The sequence below is a fragment of the Nelumbo nucifera genome, chromosome 2 (assembly GCF_055504915.1).
Source record: "Nelumbo nucifera cultivar China Antique chromosome 2, China Antique-T2T, whole genome shotgun sequence".
NCBI lineage: Eukaryota > Viridiplantae > Streptophyta > Magnoliopsida > Proteales > Nelumbonaceae > Nelumbo > Nelumbo nucifera.
Genome location: NC_142650.1, coordinates 739,290 through 755,810, shown reverse-complemented (window position 1 = coordinate 755,810; position 16,521 = coordinate 739,290). Strand labels below are relative to the sequence as shown.

Genomic DNA, 16,521 nt, shown 5'->3' with positions numbered 1-16,521 from the left:
CTTCCTTTCCCCTTGCCCTTACCGCGCCCTCCCCTTTGCCTGCCCTATCATTTAAACCCCAAGACAAACGAAGAATTTCCCTGTTTTTCTTCATTGAACTCCCCCTTTTTTTGCATTCATTCTTCCTCTCTCAAACAGAACTCTCTTCTCTATCTCCTCCAAAAATTTAATGGTTTCTTCTTCAGTTCTTCTATTCTTGCTATCGAAATTCCCAAAATTTTCCCAATCCCAGCAATTTTGAATTTACCCATGAGGAGGTTGGTCCTACCTCCTTTCCACCCTCTACTCCTTCCTCCCCTTTTGAATTCCCTTCATCCACCTCCTTTCCCGCCCTCTTTTGTCCCTTCCTTCCCCTCTGAGCATTACATACATGTTTATTGGAGTTTTTAGCCGGAGGTAGCATCGGTAATGTGATCATCTCCCTTTCTTCGACTATCGCCAACGGGGTAATCTCCTCTAGTTCGGATTCTTCTGATGATAGATCTTTCTCTACTTCTACCGCTCTACCTTGTCCCTCCCCCGAAGGTTGCCTGGGCGTTGAACACTCAACTGTACTGGTTGGATGGACATCTGCGCAAAATTGTTTATTTCCCCCCAAACCCAGCTCTCCCTCTTTCTTGAGCTCCATTCATGGTTTCAAATGTCGCTAAAGTCGCCCGACATATGTCGATGTCGAGGCTCACCAACATGAAAGTGGATGGTAATTTCCTATATTTCGGAAATGTCGACCAAATCGGTTTAAATAACAAAAGAAAATACAGTTTTTCCTATAATGTTGACAAGATGTCGACTAATGTACATTAAAAATATAATATATTAGTATATTATATTAATATAATATAGTATATTAATATAGATTATTCCATTAATAATTTCTATTTAATATTTCAAATAAAGTATTTATAAAAAGAATTAGCAAAATATAAAAACGAAAGAATAAATTAATTACTTTATAATATAAAACATAAAATATTTTTCAAGTAATAAAATATTAACTAGTTAGTATTTTTTAAAATATTTATTAAAATCAGAAAATGTTTATTAAATTTTATAATAAACCATATTCTACATTTAATATAAAAATCAGAAAAAAATTAATAAATTTTATACTAAATCATAATTTATTATAAATTTAGTACTAAAAATTATAATAAATTCATTAAGTTTTATAAGAAATCAGAATTTATCATAATCTTAATACTACAAAAAGGAGAATCAGTTTATTAAATTTATAATAAAACATAATGTATTATAACTTTAATATTTAAAAATCAGAATAAATGTATTTCTATTTACTAGTGTGAAATAAATATATTAGAATTTATAATAAATCAGAATTAAAAATAAGAAAAGAAAATATCAGATAACCTTGTAAAAACATCAAAATGCATAATAAATCAGTAAATCGTCATTTACTAATTTGTTATTGATCTAGAATTATGTATTAATACTTCTTTTATCATTTTACAAAATATCTTTGCATATTTCCACATATTTCATAATATTTCCACAATGTCTCTAATTTTTACAATATTTCCCCTCGACATTTCCGACACATGTCCTATATTTTGGTAAGCGACATTTCCATCGACATCGACATTTTAAACCTTGGCTCCATTTGACCTTTCTCCCTTTTGGGAGTAGCCACCTTCGTCCTCCTTGTCCCTTCTGAGTCCTAGTCCCCTGAACCCCTTCTCATAAAAAGTCCTGTCTGAAATCAGGTAGGTGTAGGCTGTCTGTGATTCCCTCTTGGGTCACCTGAGTCCCACGGACCTGCACCGCTATTCCCATTGCTCCCCATCAGGTTAAATTTCTCCGACCTGCCATCTTGACCCTGCCTGAATCCTCTCCTCCTTTGTCGGGTCTCTTTTTTGATGAATAATGAGTGATTTTAATATGAGGCTGGATCTCATGCCTCATCGAGGGAGAGGGTCCCTCAACCACGAGTTACCTTTTTTTAAATGGATATACCTAGTTAACTTAAGATTTAGGGAATCTTAAAAAGTTGTTTAAGATGTGAGAGTTTGGAAATGCCAATATGGATATAAACCAATCATTAAAAAGTTGTTTTTTTTTAATTCCTTTTTTGTTTTAAATTTCTGAACTAAAAGTAGCAAATGGACAAACAAATTTAAAATTTTTTGTACATCTCAAAAGGGGTTCACTGTTCCTTTTTTATTTCGTTATTTTCCCAATATCTACTTTTCTATTTTCTGTTAGTCTTTTCTGCCCTCATTACATGTGTTCTTTGCAGATCATACTTACAGTTGCTGAACATCATAGTGCTATTGTTCCTTGGCAACTTGTGGCCCAAAAGACTGGTGCTGTTTTGAAGTTTGTTACTTTGACAGCAGAAGATATTCCTGATATTGAGAAGATGAAAGAAATGTTTTCAAAAAGAACAAAGCTTGTGGTCATCCACCATGTCTCGAATGTCCTTGGTAGGTACTTTTCTCTTTTCTACTTACTCTTACACAATTTCCCCCCTCTGTTGTCTTAAGCTTACTTTGTTGTTTTTCTCATCGGTGACTGGTATACTCTAATAGAAAAATCAAGGAAAACATAGAAACAAGAAGGGACAAAAGTGCCCATAAAAGGTTTTGCATGATTCCGAAGTGCATATAGACCATCTATCAAAAAAAAAGTGCATATAGACCAGACTCCAAATAGCAGACAATCACTCTGTACAAAGTAAACCAAGAACTCCACAAGCAGGTGGACAAAGACAAGAGATGGAGCCACTTAACAAACCTAACTCCAGTTAAATAGAACAGCACTTTTAACTTTTAAGGACTTAAAAGAAACTCTCTCCTACAAAAGCCAGCTTAAAAAGTTAATGAAACACCAACAGATTTTACAGAGAAAACTCTGCAGCATTGGCAACATCTGCTCAACCCAGCCAAGAATACAGAGATTCAAGTGCCTCAATAGCATTTGTTCAAATCTAATTATGGTTTTTGTTAGTCGTTATACTGACATTTGCAAGGTACTATTTTATATCCTATTGCTGGCCTACTTTTACGTGAAGGCATGTTCTTGTCCTCAATGTCATACCACATTAATGACCTGCTTTTATGTCAATAAAAAATTACTCAGTTAGTTGGCCACTCATAAACCGGATAGAAAAACTTGATAGGTTGGGTATCTTGATTTCTTTTCAAGAGAAAAGAATAATGGGCAGCTAAGCCAGTTGCTGTTCTGCACTAGAACCATGAGGTTGTGGTTCAATCCTAGAGCATTTCTATTTATGCAATAGGATTACCGTGAGATCCAGTTGTGTGTATATATGTGATATTCCCCTGTTTTCTCTCATTCACTCTCCCATACTTCCCAATGTTTATGAACAGGTTGCTGGTGGCAATGTTGTAATGTAGTGGTGTTAGCTAAACAAGGTCTTCATCTTGCTATTGATGGAAAAACTATCTTTTCTAAATAGTGATCTTGACCTTGGAAATAATAATTTTCATACTAATACTCTTCAATTGCAACAAAACTTATGAAAAAAATTCTTTTGACTTAATAGTTTTACAAATATCCACATGCGAAGGAATAATTCCAATTATTGAGAAATCTAATAATTTGAAATGCTTTTTATCTTCATCTGTAAATGACTCATTATTTTTATAGGCTTTTCTTTCATAACTTCTTCATTGACACTATGTAACACTTTATTGCTAGAATATATTGCCAAATTTCAACCATCCTAATGGAGCCTACAATAATGACTAATTGGATTTTATGTCTCTTGTTTTGTTTGTCCTTTATTTACCCATGATAATTCAACAACTTCATTAATGTGATCTTGTCTTACATTACCTGTCCCAAGGCTGGATAAAGAAGGGTTGAGTCAAGTTGGCAGCTGGCATTAAAACTTATTCTGAACTCTTATGAACATGAATCTTGAATTGTCTTTTTGTGCTTGTGCTAGGGTGTTCCCCGTAATTGACAAACTTCACCTTAACCCGATTTGGATAAGGGTGGGTAAAGACTAAAGAAGTTAATCCAAGAAACAAAAAAATGTTTAGTTATTTGGAATATAGGAAGATTAACAGCAAAGACTAAGGAAGTAGTAAAAACAATGTAGAGGAGGATTTTTTTTGGTAGGCAAGTCGTCTACACAACAGAGGTAGCCTTCTCCCAAACCCCTAGACTCCCCTAACCCTAGTGAAGGCAGGAATTGATCTTAGGTTTTTGCTTCAACCAGCTATAGACCTTACCAACAAGCTAGCACCTTCAATGCAGCGAAGAAGGAAGTATTTAATGCTTACAAGAAACTAAATGCTAAGGGAAAAAACTAAAGAAATTGATGGTTATGAACTATAGCACATGGGAGAAGTAAATACTAGAAATAAAGTGCAATAGTAGTAGATAAAGATCTAAAAAAACTATAATGTTAAAAGAACTGGAGCTAGAGCAGTTTTAGTTAGACTTGTTTTAGGTGAGGAAATCATTGACACAATTAGTGTTTATACACTTCATGCAAGTTTAGAAGGAAAAATTGAAAGATAATTTTGGGAAAACTTAGACTTATTCAAGAAATTATAAATGAAGAGAATATTTTTATAGGGGGAGATCTATATGGGCATGTGGGAAAAAGAGGTACAAGATATGATATGGTGCATAGAAGAATTTGGTTTGGAGAGAGGAATGAAATGGGAGATGCAACTTTAGAATTTGCAGCCGCTTATGATATAACAATAGTAAACACATTCTAATTCAAATCAAATAGATATTTTCCTCATTAGGAGAACGAAGGAATGATGTATAAGGACTATTCCAGAGGAAAACGTTTTTGTTTTCCTAATCACACAGTTAGATTAATGGTGGTAGATTGGGCATTAAAAATGGAAGAAAAGGGAGAAGAAAATAGATGCCCAATAATTAGGTAGGAAAATCTAGAAGAAGAAAGAAGTAACACAATTTGATGGTAGAAAGAAAGTGGAATTTAGATGAAGAGACTAACAATATGTGGCTTGAAATGGTGAATTGCAAAAAGTAGGACATTTTTAGAGAATCTAAAGGAAAATGCCAAAATGCTAAAGAAACTTGGTGGTAGAATAAAGAGGTTTAAAATATAATCAAAGCAAAATGGGCATGTTATTTTTACTTATAAAAAAAAGGGCATGTTTTGAATATAGGAAAAAGACTTAAAGTGTAGAAAATTTGAAAAAAAGAAAAATATAAAAAACCACAAGAAAGGATGTTAGAAAGAAAGTGCATGAAGCTAAATTTGAGGCATATGACTAACTCTACAATAAATTAGGTATCAAAGAGGGAAAAATGGAATTTACAAACTAATACAAATGAGAAAAAGAAAAATAATCACATTAGATGCATCAAAGAAGAAGATCAAAGATAAGGTACTGTAACCCTGTGAACTAATGTACAAAATCTCATTGTACAAGGATTTACAGTGCTACTTAATACAATATTTTACCTTATCTGTTTTCAGAAAAAGAAAGATAAAAGATAAGGAAATCAAGGAAGGATGGATTGATGGAAAAGCTATTTTGAAAAATTATTAAGTGAAGAACCTACAAATAGTGCTAGTCGAGGGATTAGTAACTCCAGTATTACTAAAAGTAACATGTATCCTTGTAAAATTATATTGTCCAAAGTGAAGGTGTCAAATAAAATGAAGAAGAAAAAGGTGTTAGAACCTTAAGGTATCCTAATAGAAGTTTGGAAAGGAATGAGAGAGGTAGTCCTATCATGGCTAACTAAATTATTTAATAAGGGTCGACTATAATGCCAGAAAGACTTATAACCAATCAACTGGTATCATAAAAGTGGTAACCAATTAACTCAGTTTTAATAAGAATTCATGGGGTTTTGATTAATCAAAGCCTTTCTGGTATCATGTCTTTCCAACATCGTATGTTTTCCCATTTAATAATATAATAAAAACATAAAAGATGTAGAATGAATGGAGAAAGAGCACTATGGTACTTATATTTAAAAACAAAGGCAGTATACAAATTTGTAATAATTATCATGTCAATAAATTCGTGAGCCACACTAAAACTTTGTGGGAGAGTAATTGAACAAATGTTATGAGTCTTATGGCATGAAGTGATGAAACAAGTATTTCACAATACCAAGGAAATCAACTAATATATGCTATCTTTCTACTAAGACGATTTATTTATGTGATAAGGCCCCTAGAGAGATAATATGGTTGGTTTTGAAAAAGAAACAAATAGGGTTGTGGATCTGATTAGGGATATGTATGAGAATGCAACAACCAATATTAGAACACTTACAGGTGAGGCATCAGAATTTCAATTATAATGGGACTTCATCAAGGCTCAGCAGTCAAAACTTGATCCTTGTTTATTTGCATTAGTCATGGATCATGGATGAATTGACCAAACATAATATTAATTGATGAAACCAAGGAAGGATTAAATGTAAAGTTAGATTTGTTTATAGATACTTTAGAAACAAGAGATTTTAAAATAAGACTATATATATATATATAAACTAGAAGACTAGGAGAAGCTCTAGCGTGGTGGGCTTGAGGAACAAGGGGGTTGAAAATGGAGGAAGGGAGGTTTCAGCAGACTGAGGTTTGAAGAAGATCTCTAAGGAAGCAAAGCAGTTCCTATTTGAAAGTTACAGGGTGAAAGGGAAGATAGCTTTAAAAATCAGAGAAACTAATATGGCCATGGTGTTGCTGGTAGGGGAAGAAGCATTGGTGTGGTTTCAGACTTTCATGGAAGATGCTGTTCAGGTGAATAGGAAGTCTGAATACAAGGATTCTATTGAGATTAATGGCAGGAGGTATATAGCAGAAAGAAGGGAGAATCCTAAAGGAAGGTATGTGGTGCTTATGGAATTCTTTGGGGAAGGAAAAAAGCAGATGGTCTGCTTCCCTGAAGGTAAGAAGTGGAATGGCTGGGAAGACGTTTCAGGGATTTTGAAGCACTTCATCACATGGAAGGAAGCTAGAGAAGAAAGTAGAAGGGAGCTAGTAGAAGAAACACAGGGGGTTTATGGAGACTCTACAGTGAGGGAGCAGAAGGAACTGCCAGAAGAGGTAACAGAAATGCAGCTCATGGCTCAAGCAGCAAAGGACTGTAGAATGATTTGCAACATGCACAAGAATGACTGGGATAAGAAATTTATTGTTACCTTAACAGCCCCACTGAAGGACTGGAAGAGAATTGCTGAAGAGTTACTCAAGAAGCTGGAGTTAAACAGTACTATTATTTTAACCCCCTTTGAAAAGTGTAAGGCCCTTCTAGAGTTAGTAGAAGAGAAAATAGAACTCCAGGCTATGTGTTGTCAATTGGAGTCAGCCTCTGTGAAATGGACTCCTCATTCTAACTCTAAGGATCTGCACACGAGGGACAGAGTAATTGTTCGAATCTTGAGGCTGCCGTTTCACCTATGGATTTCAGATGTTTTTGTCTCAATAGCAACTCTGTGCAAAGCAAGGTTAGAGGCTTTTTTGTTAAAGACCTCCATTCAGCTGCGGTATGTTTGAGTAATGTAAACTTGGAAGATATCCCACGTTCAGTAAAGGTACTGGTTGATGGAACCTTTTATTCAGCCTGGCTAGTTACAGCCATTGAAGCTGAGCTATGGAGGGAAGAAGGGAAGAAGATGAGAAGGTAGAAGAAGAATGGTTACGTGGAAGAAGTCAAGTAGATGTAGGAAAGGAGAAAGGAAATTACACTGAAATGGGAAAGCAAAATCTGGGGAGAGGAAAAGATGAACTAAAAGAGGAAGAAGTTTATAAGGCAAGGAAAGAAAGGGATGATACACACAGCTGGTCTTATGCTGAGGCTCTGACCAATGGACCTCGATGTGTGAAACAATCCCAAATTCAAATTTCAAAAGAAGGGGTGTGTCAGCCAGCTGGTGTATCATACTTGAACAGAACTGAGCTATTAGGGTCAAAGGTTAATAACCCATCACGCGGTGCTTTAAGTAATCACATGATGGGTAATAAGAAAAATGGGCCTGGGCTTTTGACACAGGGGCTGGGTACCTTGAAACATACTTTGGGCCCAGCTGTTGGGCCTCAAAGGGCAGCGACACATGACATACTTAAAGGGCATGTGAGTCCTAAGGACAGCCCATTGATGGACGATAATTTTGGTCCATCTTCTTCCTCTTCGATCAAGTTAGTGACAAAAGGAAACCAAAAATATCAGAGGCAGTGTTCGTTGATGATCTGGGTACAGAGTAAAGGGAAAAATCTTCTGTTTTCTCCTGAAAAGAGAAACCCAAAATTTAATAGATGCAATGGTGAAGGTAAGGAGAAGGTGCAGGACCCAGATTCAGAGTTTGAAGAGAGTTCCAATGAGGGCGATTCAGACTCGAGTGAATACTCAAGCTTGGGCAGCATGGATCAAACAGTTGCGGATTGATATGAACGAAGCAGAGAGTTTCAACACTGAAGAATTGTTCTTGGGAGAAGAAAAGGAAAAGTCGATCAATACAAAATAAACAAAGGAATCTGTGTGGGCAGTAGTACATGTAGTTGAAGTTGAGCAGACGACACCCTCCCCTGACTTAGAGAGATTACCTCCAGTGTTCCAGCAAGAACAGGATGCACAGGAAGTGAGTCAAGGGGAGACTTTGAAGATGAGTATGGAGGCAATAGAGAAGGGTGTACTTGAAAAAGTTATTGGCGCAACCAGAATTGTTAATAATCCAACTCCCACCCAACACGGGCAAATTTCATGGGCTGATTCTGATATGCTGGGCTCCAAACAGGACTTCCCAACCACACTTGTCTTCGATCCTCATCCAACGTCTCCAAGTAAGTGTGTCCTTTCAGTTTTGGCTACCGGTATGTGTGCTCTGCCTGAAACAGGTACACCAGCTATCCAGTCTGATTGGTTAAGGAGGGGGGTGGAGATGGGACTGTGAGATTAGAAGAGGGAGAGGTAGAGGATAGGAGGGGGAGGGAAGAGGAAGTGGAAAGGATTTGGGACCTAATCAGTGAGTTTCTTGATGATTGTAAAAAAAAAGGAAGAGATAAGTCAGAAGGGTGTGCAAGAAAAGGATGACCCAAATTCATCAAAAAAGAAAAAAAGAAAAGGATGACCCAATCATAAGGGAGAATACACAAGATCAAGGAATTCAAAGACAAAGATGTATTCTAGAAAGAGTGAAGAAAAAAAAGCGGAAGAAGAAAAAGACAGAAGTAGAAAGGCTGATCTGTGATGTAGAGGGTGATATCGAATTTAGTGGGAGAGGAGATAGACGGAAGCAACCAAAGTAGGGAGGGAAGAATAAAAAGAGGGTTTAAATTAAAAGGTGAAAACATGAAATCAATTAGTTGGAATGTAAGAGGTTTGGGGAGTGCAAGGAAAAGGAGTGTGATAAAAGACCTAATAAAAAGAAAGGATCCTGATGTGGTAATTCTGCAAGAGACCGAATTAACAGAGCTGGATCGAAGGTTGATCAGTAGCTTGTGGAGATCGAGAGGAATAAGATGGGTTGAGGCTCCATCTTGGGGGCCTTCAGGGGGTATAGTGATATTGTGGAAGGATGAAGTGCTTGAAGCAATGGAAGAATTGATAGGTAGTGTTTGCTGGAACACAGTAGCCGAAGAAGAAGAAGAGGAGAAAGTTTGAGAATGGTGGCTCTAAAACCTTTCAGCCGACCCTACTATCTTATATATATGTTTATCACATAGTGTTACATGAATGGACTAGAATGCCCCTGATTAGTGATGGGACACCTAGACAAATAAAACATTAAACAAGTTTAGGCCCAATAACTAATGACTTAAGACCCAGCAATGACTAACATATACATTAAATCAGCCGAACCAACAGGTAGGTATTCCATATCATTAAAAATCAAGAGTGTGGAGGATGGATTCACTTGGGTGTTAACTAATATCTATAGACCAAATAGTTATAGAGAGAGAAGTGATATGTGGGAGGAACTGTATGCAATTTGGGGTTTGTGGGAAGGTGCTTGGTGTTTGGGAGGGGACTTCAATGTGATAAGATTTTCCAATGAAACTTCTAATCCCAATCAGTTTATCACCACTAGCATGAGGAAATTTAATGAATTCATAGACATGTGTGAATTGAAAGAGATCCCCCTGTTGCAAACTAATTTTACTTGGTCCAATTTTTAGGAAAATCCACTATGCTCAAAATTGGATAGATTTCTGTTCAATATAGGGTGGGAAAATCATTGGGAAGGTTTGGTTTTCAGAGCATTGCCTAGAGTCACTTCAGATCACCACTCCATTAGATTAGGAACATAAATCTTTTTTTTTTGATAATTAAAAAGGATCAATTTCATTAATAAAAACTAGTGCAGTTACAAGTTTCCTTTGGAGAGGCACGAGCTGCGTCCTCTCCTACCAGTAGGAATAAGACAAAAGATAGAAGACAGATTCAGTCTACAATTGAGCCCAATACATACTTTCCCTATGTACCCCTTGCATTGCAAGACCATCAGCCATAGAGTTTGCTGACCTCCCCACCCATTGTATTCTTACAGTCAAGCTTCTTATTAGGCAGTTGAACTTTTTAATTTCATTCTTAAAACACCACACAACAGATTCCGAATTTTGTAGCCAGCCCACTACTACCTTGGAGTCCCCTTCTATTATCATTTGTTCCACACCTATCTGCATTGAGGAACATAAATCTTTTTACATGGCCCTACTCCTTTCAAATTTGAAAACATGTGGTTGACGCATCCGGATTTTATTCAGAAAATGGAGGAATGGTGGAAGGAGGAATTAAGGGGAATAAGGTGGGAAGAAATCAGATTCCATAAGAAATTGCAAAGATTAAGATCTAAAATAAAAGAGTGGAACATGGATCATTTTGGAAGGTTAGAAGAAAGGAAACTGACTCTAATTTCCCAGATTGAAGAGTTGGACAATGTGGAAAGTGAGAGAAACCTCCATGCGGAAGAGAGGGACTTAAGATGGAAATCAAGGAAAGAATTGGAAGAAGTCCTTAAGAGAGAGGAAATATCTTGGAGACAAAAGTCAAGACAAAAATGGATAAAGGAAGGGGATGGGAATACAAAATTCTTTCATGCGATCACTAATGGAAGAAGGCACAAAAATTTTGTGGCTAGGTTGGAAATCAATGGGGAGCTGATCTCAAAGAAGGATGAAATTGCCAGAATCTTTGTGGACCACTTTAAATACCTTTACAGGAGACTTCTGGAGGATAGGTTGAGTTTAGAAGGATTGGAGTGTCCTTTACTAGATGAGGAGGCAACAAATTGGCTGGAAAGAGATTTTAAGGAAGAAGAAATAAGAAAGGCAGTGTTCTCCATGAATAGGTCTAAAGCTTTGGGCCTAAATGGATTCACAATGGCTTTCTATCAGGATTGTTGGGAAGTGTTGAAAGATGATTTACTTGAAGTCTTTAAGGAATTCTCAAATACACATATTGTTAGCCCTGGAGTTAATGCAACTTTCTTGGCCTTGATTCCAAAAAAAGGTGATGCTAGCCATCCAAAGGATTTCTGACCCATTAGTCTAGTGATCAGTGTCTACAAGATAATTGCTAAACTAAAGTCCTATCATTGAGGATCAAAGTAATTCTCCCCTCCTTCATCAGTCAGTATCAAGGAGCTTTTGTTCAAGGGAGACAAATAGTTGATCAAATTCTAATAGCCAATGAATGTATATAGGAGATGAAGAGATCTAGGAAGGAAGGTTTTGTGTGCAAATTGGACTTGGAAAAGGCCTATGACATGGTGGATTGGGGTTTTTTGAAAGAAGTTTTGCATCAATAGGGGTTCGGGGGAGATGGTGCAATTGGATGCTTGGGTGTGTACGATCTTGTCATTTTTCTATCCTTGTTAATGGAGTGGTAAAAGACTTCTTTCCATCGTGCAGAGGGTTAAGGCAAGGTGATCCCCTCTCACCCTTCCTTTTTACTTTAGTGGCAGATGTCTTTAATAGACTCCTCTCTAAGGTAGACAGAAAATATGACTTTAGGGGTTGGAGAGTGGGTAGAGACAATGTTCCAATTACTCATCTCCAATTTGTAGATGATATCATTATTTTTTGTGAAGGGGGAGGCATCAGTAAAGTCGGGAGATTGAAAAATCTAATCAAGAAGTTTGAAAAAGTGTCAAATTTGAAATTCAATTTGGACAAGAGTTGCATAGCAGGGATTAATATGGAGGGGATGGTCCTACATAGGATAATAGAATGCTTAGAATGTCATATCACCTCTTGGCCTTTGACCTACCAAGGGCTTTCTCTAGGTGCAAACTCGAAGGAAAGCAGTTTTTGGAACCCGGTTATAGAAAGATGTAAAAAGAGATTTGCTGCTTGGAAGAGAAGTTATCTCTTTGGGAGGTAGGATAACTCTGCTAAAATCAACTTTGGCTAACCTACCCATCTATTTCCTCTTTGTTTTTAGGATTCCACCAATAGAAGAAATTAAATTAGAAAAAATAATGAGGGGTTTTCTTTGGGAGCTGGGAGAGACTAGAAAGGACCACTTAATAAACTGGGAGATTGTGTGTAAAAGAAAGGAAGAAGGTGGTTTAGGTCTAGGGAATGTAAGGAAGAAGAATACAACTCTGTTAGGGAAATGGTTATGGAGATGGCCTCTTGAGAGACAAAATTTGTGTGTTGAGGTAGTGTCAAGTATACATGGTAGATTGGAGAATGGCTGAGACCATAGTTCAAAGTATTGATATGCCTCTGCGTTTCGGTAGAGGCGTATCAGTACTTTGAACCACACGGAAATATATATTTTTTTCAAAATTTGGTTTTTGGGTAGTTTAATATCCATATTTATCATTAAAAAATAGTGGGGTTCCGAAACACCTGTAAACAAGCATATCGGGACCCAAAAGATACGATTTTTTGAACCTTGGCTGGGACACTAGTGTATCGCATAGAGCTACCTTGGCAGCACCTTGGAAAGCAATTCATAGCCTCCTCCTTCAGTTTCTCAGGTACATCAGGTATGCTGTTGGCTCAAGGATTTTAATTCGGTTTTGGAAAGACACTTGGTTTGGTGACCGGTTTTTAAAGGAGGTGTTTCCTTCTTTGTATTCTATTTCTTTGTATAATGTAAAATAAGAGTAAACAGAGGAAGAAGAAGAATTTGTTATATTATTCATCAATCTCGTATGTATATATACAAGTTACAAATTCTATGTTAGGAAAGAAGACTAATCAAATTCCTACAAATCTGTCCTACAATCAAGATAAATCATATCTCCCTAGTATTTACTTCCTATTTTAGTTACACAGTCTGTAACATCATATCTCCCTAGTATTTACTTCCTATTTTAATTATACAGTCTGTAACATCTTCCTATTTTAATTATACAGTCTGTAACACTCCCCCTCAAGCTGGAGCATAGATATTAATCATGCCCAGCTTGTTACAAAGATAATCAACCCTAACCCCATTAAGAGCCTTCGTGAAGATATCTCCCAGTTCTCCTGTTTTCACATAACCTGTGGAAATCAAACCTTGCTGAATCTTTTCACGAACGAAATGGCAATCAATCTCGATATGCTTAGTTCGTTCATGAAAAACAGGATTAGATGCAATGTGAAGAGCAACTTGGTTATCACACCACAACTTGGCTGGTACTGAAGTTTTAAGACCTACTTCAGTCAGAAGCTGATATATCCACATTATTTCACACACAGACTTGGCCATAGCTCTATATTCCAATTCTACACTCGAACGTGAGACAACATTCTGCTTCTTGCTTTTCCATGAAACTAGATTCCCTCCAACAAATACACAATAGCCTGAAGTAGACCTTCGATCTTCCTTGGATCCTGCCCAGTCAGCATCTGAAAAACATTCAATTCTAGTATGACCATGATTGCCATACAAAATTCCTTGCCCAGGTGCTCCTTTTAAGTAGCACAAAATTTGTTCTACAGCTGTCCAGTGATTAACTGTTGGAGAGGACATGTACTGACTCACCACACTAACTGAATACGCAATATCTGGACGAGTTACAGTAAGATAATTCAATTTTCCAACCAATCTTCTATATCTCTCAGGATCTTCAAATAATTCACCATTTTTTGTGAGCTGCAAGTTAGGAATCATTGGAGTGCTACATGGCTTAGCTCCCAACTTTCCCGTCTCAGACAACAAGTCAAGTACATATTTTTTGAGATAAGAATATTCCCTTCTTGCTTCTTGTTACCTCAACACCCAAGAAGTATTTCATCATTCCCAAATCTTTGGTATGAAACTGAGTGTGGAGAAAGGATTTAAGGGATGAAATCCCTGTAGTATCACTCCCTGTAATGACAATATCATCCACATACACAACTAACAAAATGATGCCAGCAGCAGAGTGCTTGAAGAAAAAAGAATGATCAGACTTACTTTTCTTCATACCAAAATTCTCGACTGCCTGACTAAACTTTCCAAACCAGGCGCGAGGACTCTGCTTCAACCCGTATAGAGACTTATGAAGATAGCAAACTTTCCCATACTCCCCCTGAGCAACAAAGCCAGGCGGTTGCTCCATATAAACTTCTTCTTGAAGATCCCCATGAAGAAAAGCATTCTTGATGTCTAACTGATGAAGGGGCCAATTATAAGTAGCTGCCATAGAAATAAACAACCTGACAGAAGTAAGTTTAGCAACAGGAGAAAATGTATCAGAATAATCCACTCCATAAGTCTGAGCATATCCTTTAGCAACAAGACGGGCTTTCAATCGGGCAATGGACCCATCAGGATTGATTTTAACTGTAAACACCCATTTACACCCAATAACCTTCTTATTTGCAGGTAAATTTACCAAGGTCCAAGTACCATTGTCCTCTAAAGCATTCATCTCCTCAATCATAGCATTACGCGATCCAGGGTGAGAAAGGGCTTCTTTAACAGTCTTAGGAACAGAGATAGAATCAAGAGATGCAATAAAAGAACAAGAAGAGGACGACAAATGATTATAAGACACAAATGAAGATACTGGATAAGTACACTTACGCTTACCTTTTTGAAGAGCAATAGGAAGGTCATCATTAGAGACTGGTTCTGATGACGAAGGAACATGATCAGTTGAGACTGGATTTGCTGACGAAGGAGCTGGTGCAGGACATGGATCCGGAGGGGTTGGTCGCCGAGAATAAACCTGTATTGTAGGTGGCTTAGGCTTGGCAGGAGCATATTCAATAGGATGTGAACCAGATGATGTGACAATATAGATTAACAAATCATCATCCTCCCCTTGACTTGAATGAGGAGTAGATGGAAAGAAAGGTGTATCTTCTAGGAAATAAACATCACCTGACACAAGATATCTGTGAAGAGTAGGACAATAACATCTATACCCTTTTTGAACACGAGAATACCCAAGAAAAACACACTTCAAAGATTTTGGATCTAGTTTGGTAACCTGAGGACGAACATCCCGAACAAAGCATGTACACCCAAATACCCTAGGCTCAATAGGAAACAGTGTTTTATTTGGAAACAGAACATGATAAGGAGTCTTACCCTGAAGGACAGATGAAGACATATGGTTAATAAAAAAACATGCTGTGGAAACTGCATCAGCCCAGAAAGGTTTAGGAACCTTCATTTGAAATAACAAAGCTCTTGCAGTTTCAAGAAGGTGTCTATTTTTCCGTTCAGCAACCCCATTTTGAGATGGTGTATCTACATAAGAAGTTTGATGAAGAATGCCATGCTGAAGCATGTAAGTTTGAAAGGATTCTGACAAGTACTCCTTAGCATTATCACTTCTCAATATTTGTACAGAAACATTAAATTGAGTTTTAACTTCAGCATAGAAAGCAGAAAAATGAGAAAACACCTCAGAACGATTTTTCATTAAATATAACCATGTCATACGAGAGTAATCATCAACAAAAGTAACAAAATACTTAAACCCAGTTTTGGACTCAATTGGACACGGACCCCAAACATCTGAATGGACTAATTCAAAAGGAGCATTAGCTCGTTTATTGACTCTAGGATTCGAACTAAGACGATGGTGTTTAGCAAACTGACAAGATTCACAATTTAATGATGACAAATTCTGAAATTGAGGACAAATTTGCTTTAACACATGGAGAGAGGGGTGGCCCAACCGACAATGTGCTTCAAAAGGGGTTACAACTCCAGACCAGGCTATGGATCTTGGAACTTGTGTATCAAGGATGTAGAGACCTCCATACTCATGTCCCTTACCAATAATCTTCTTCGTCGTAAGATCCTGAAATAAACAGTAATCAAGAAAAAATGAGACACAACAATTAAGGGTACGAGTGAGTTTGCTAACAGAATTTAAATTAAATGATAACTAAGGTAAACTAAGAACATATGACAAAGGAAGTGATGGTGTTGGACTAATTGTGCCAGACCCAATAACACAAGATGTTGACCCATCTACTAAAGTAACAGGAGAGGTAGACTTATGTGACTGAAAGGTAGAAAACAAACTTGAATTACCTGTCATATGATCTGTAGCTCCAGAATCAATGACCCATTTTGAAGAGGAGGAAACAAGACATGTATTGGGTTTACCTAACTCGACGATGGCAGTAACAGGAGTAGATTGAGGTTT

The 16,521-nt window shown here is 37.1% G+C and overlaps 1 protein-coding gene across 1 annotated transcript in view; it reads left to right on the top strand.

The window, feature by feature from the left end:
* Positions 1–16,521, top strand: part of CPNIFS (chloroplastic NIFS-like cysteine desulfurase) — a 53,244-nt gene that overhangs the window by 8,203 nt on the left and 28,520 nt on the right. Inside the window, exon 4 of the mRNA XM_010246248.2 lies at positions 2,255–2,441. Within this exon, the coding sequence (XP_010244550.1) occupies positions 2,255–2,441 (187 nt within the window). The remainder of the gene's footprint in view (positions 1–2,254; positions 2,442–16,521) is intronic.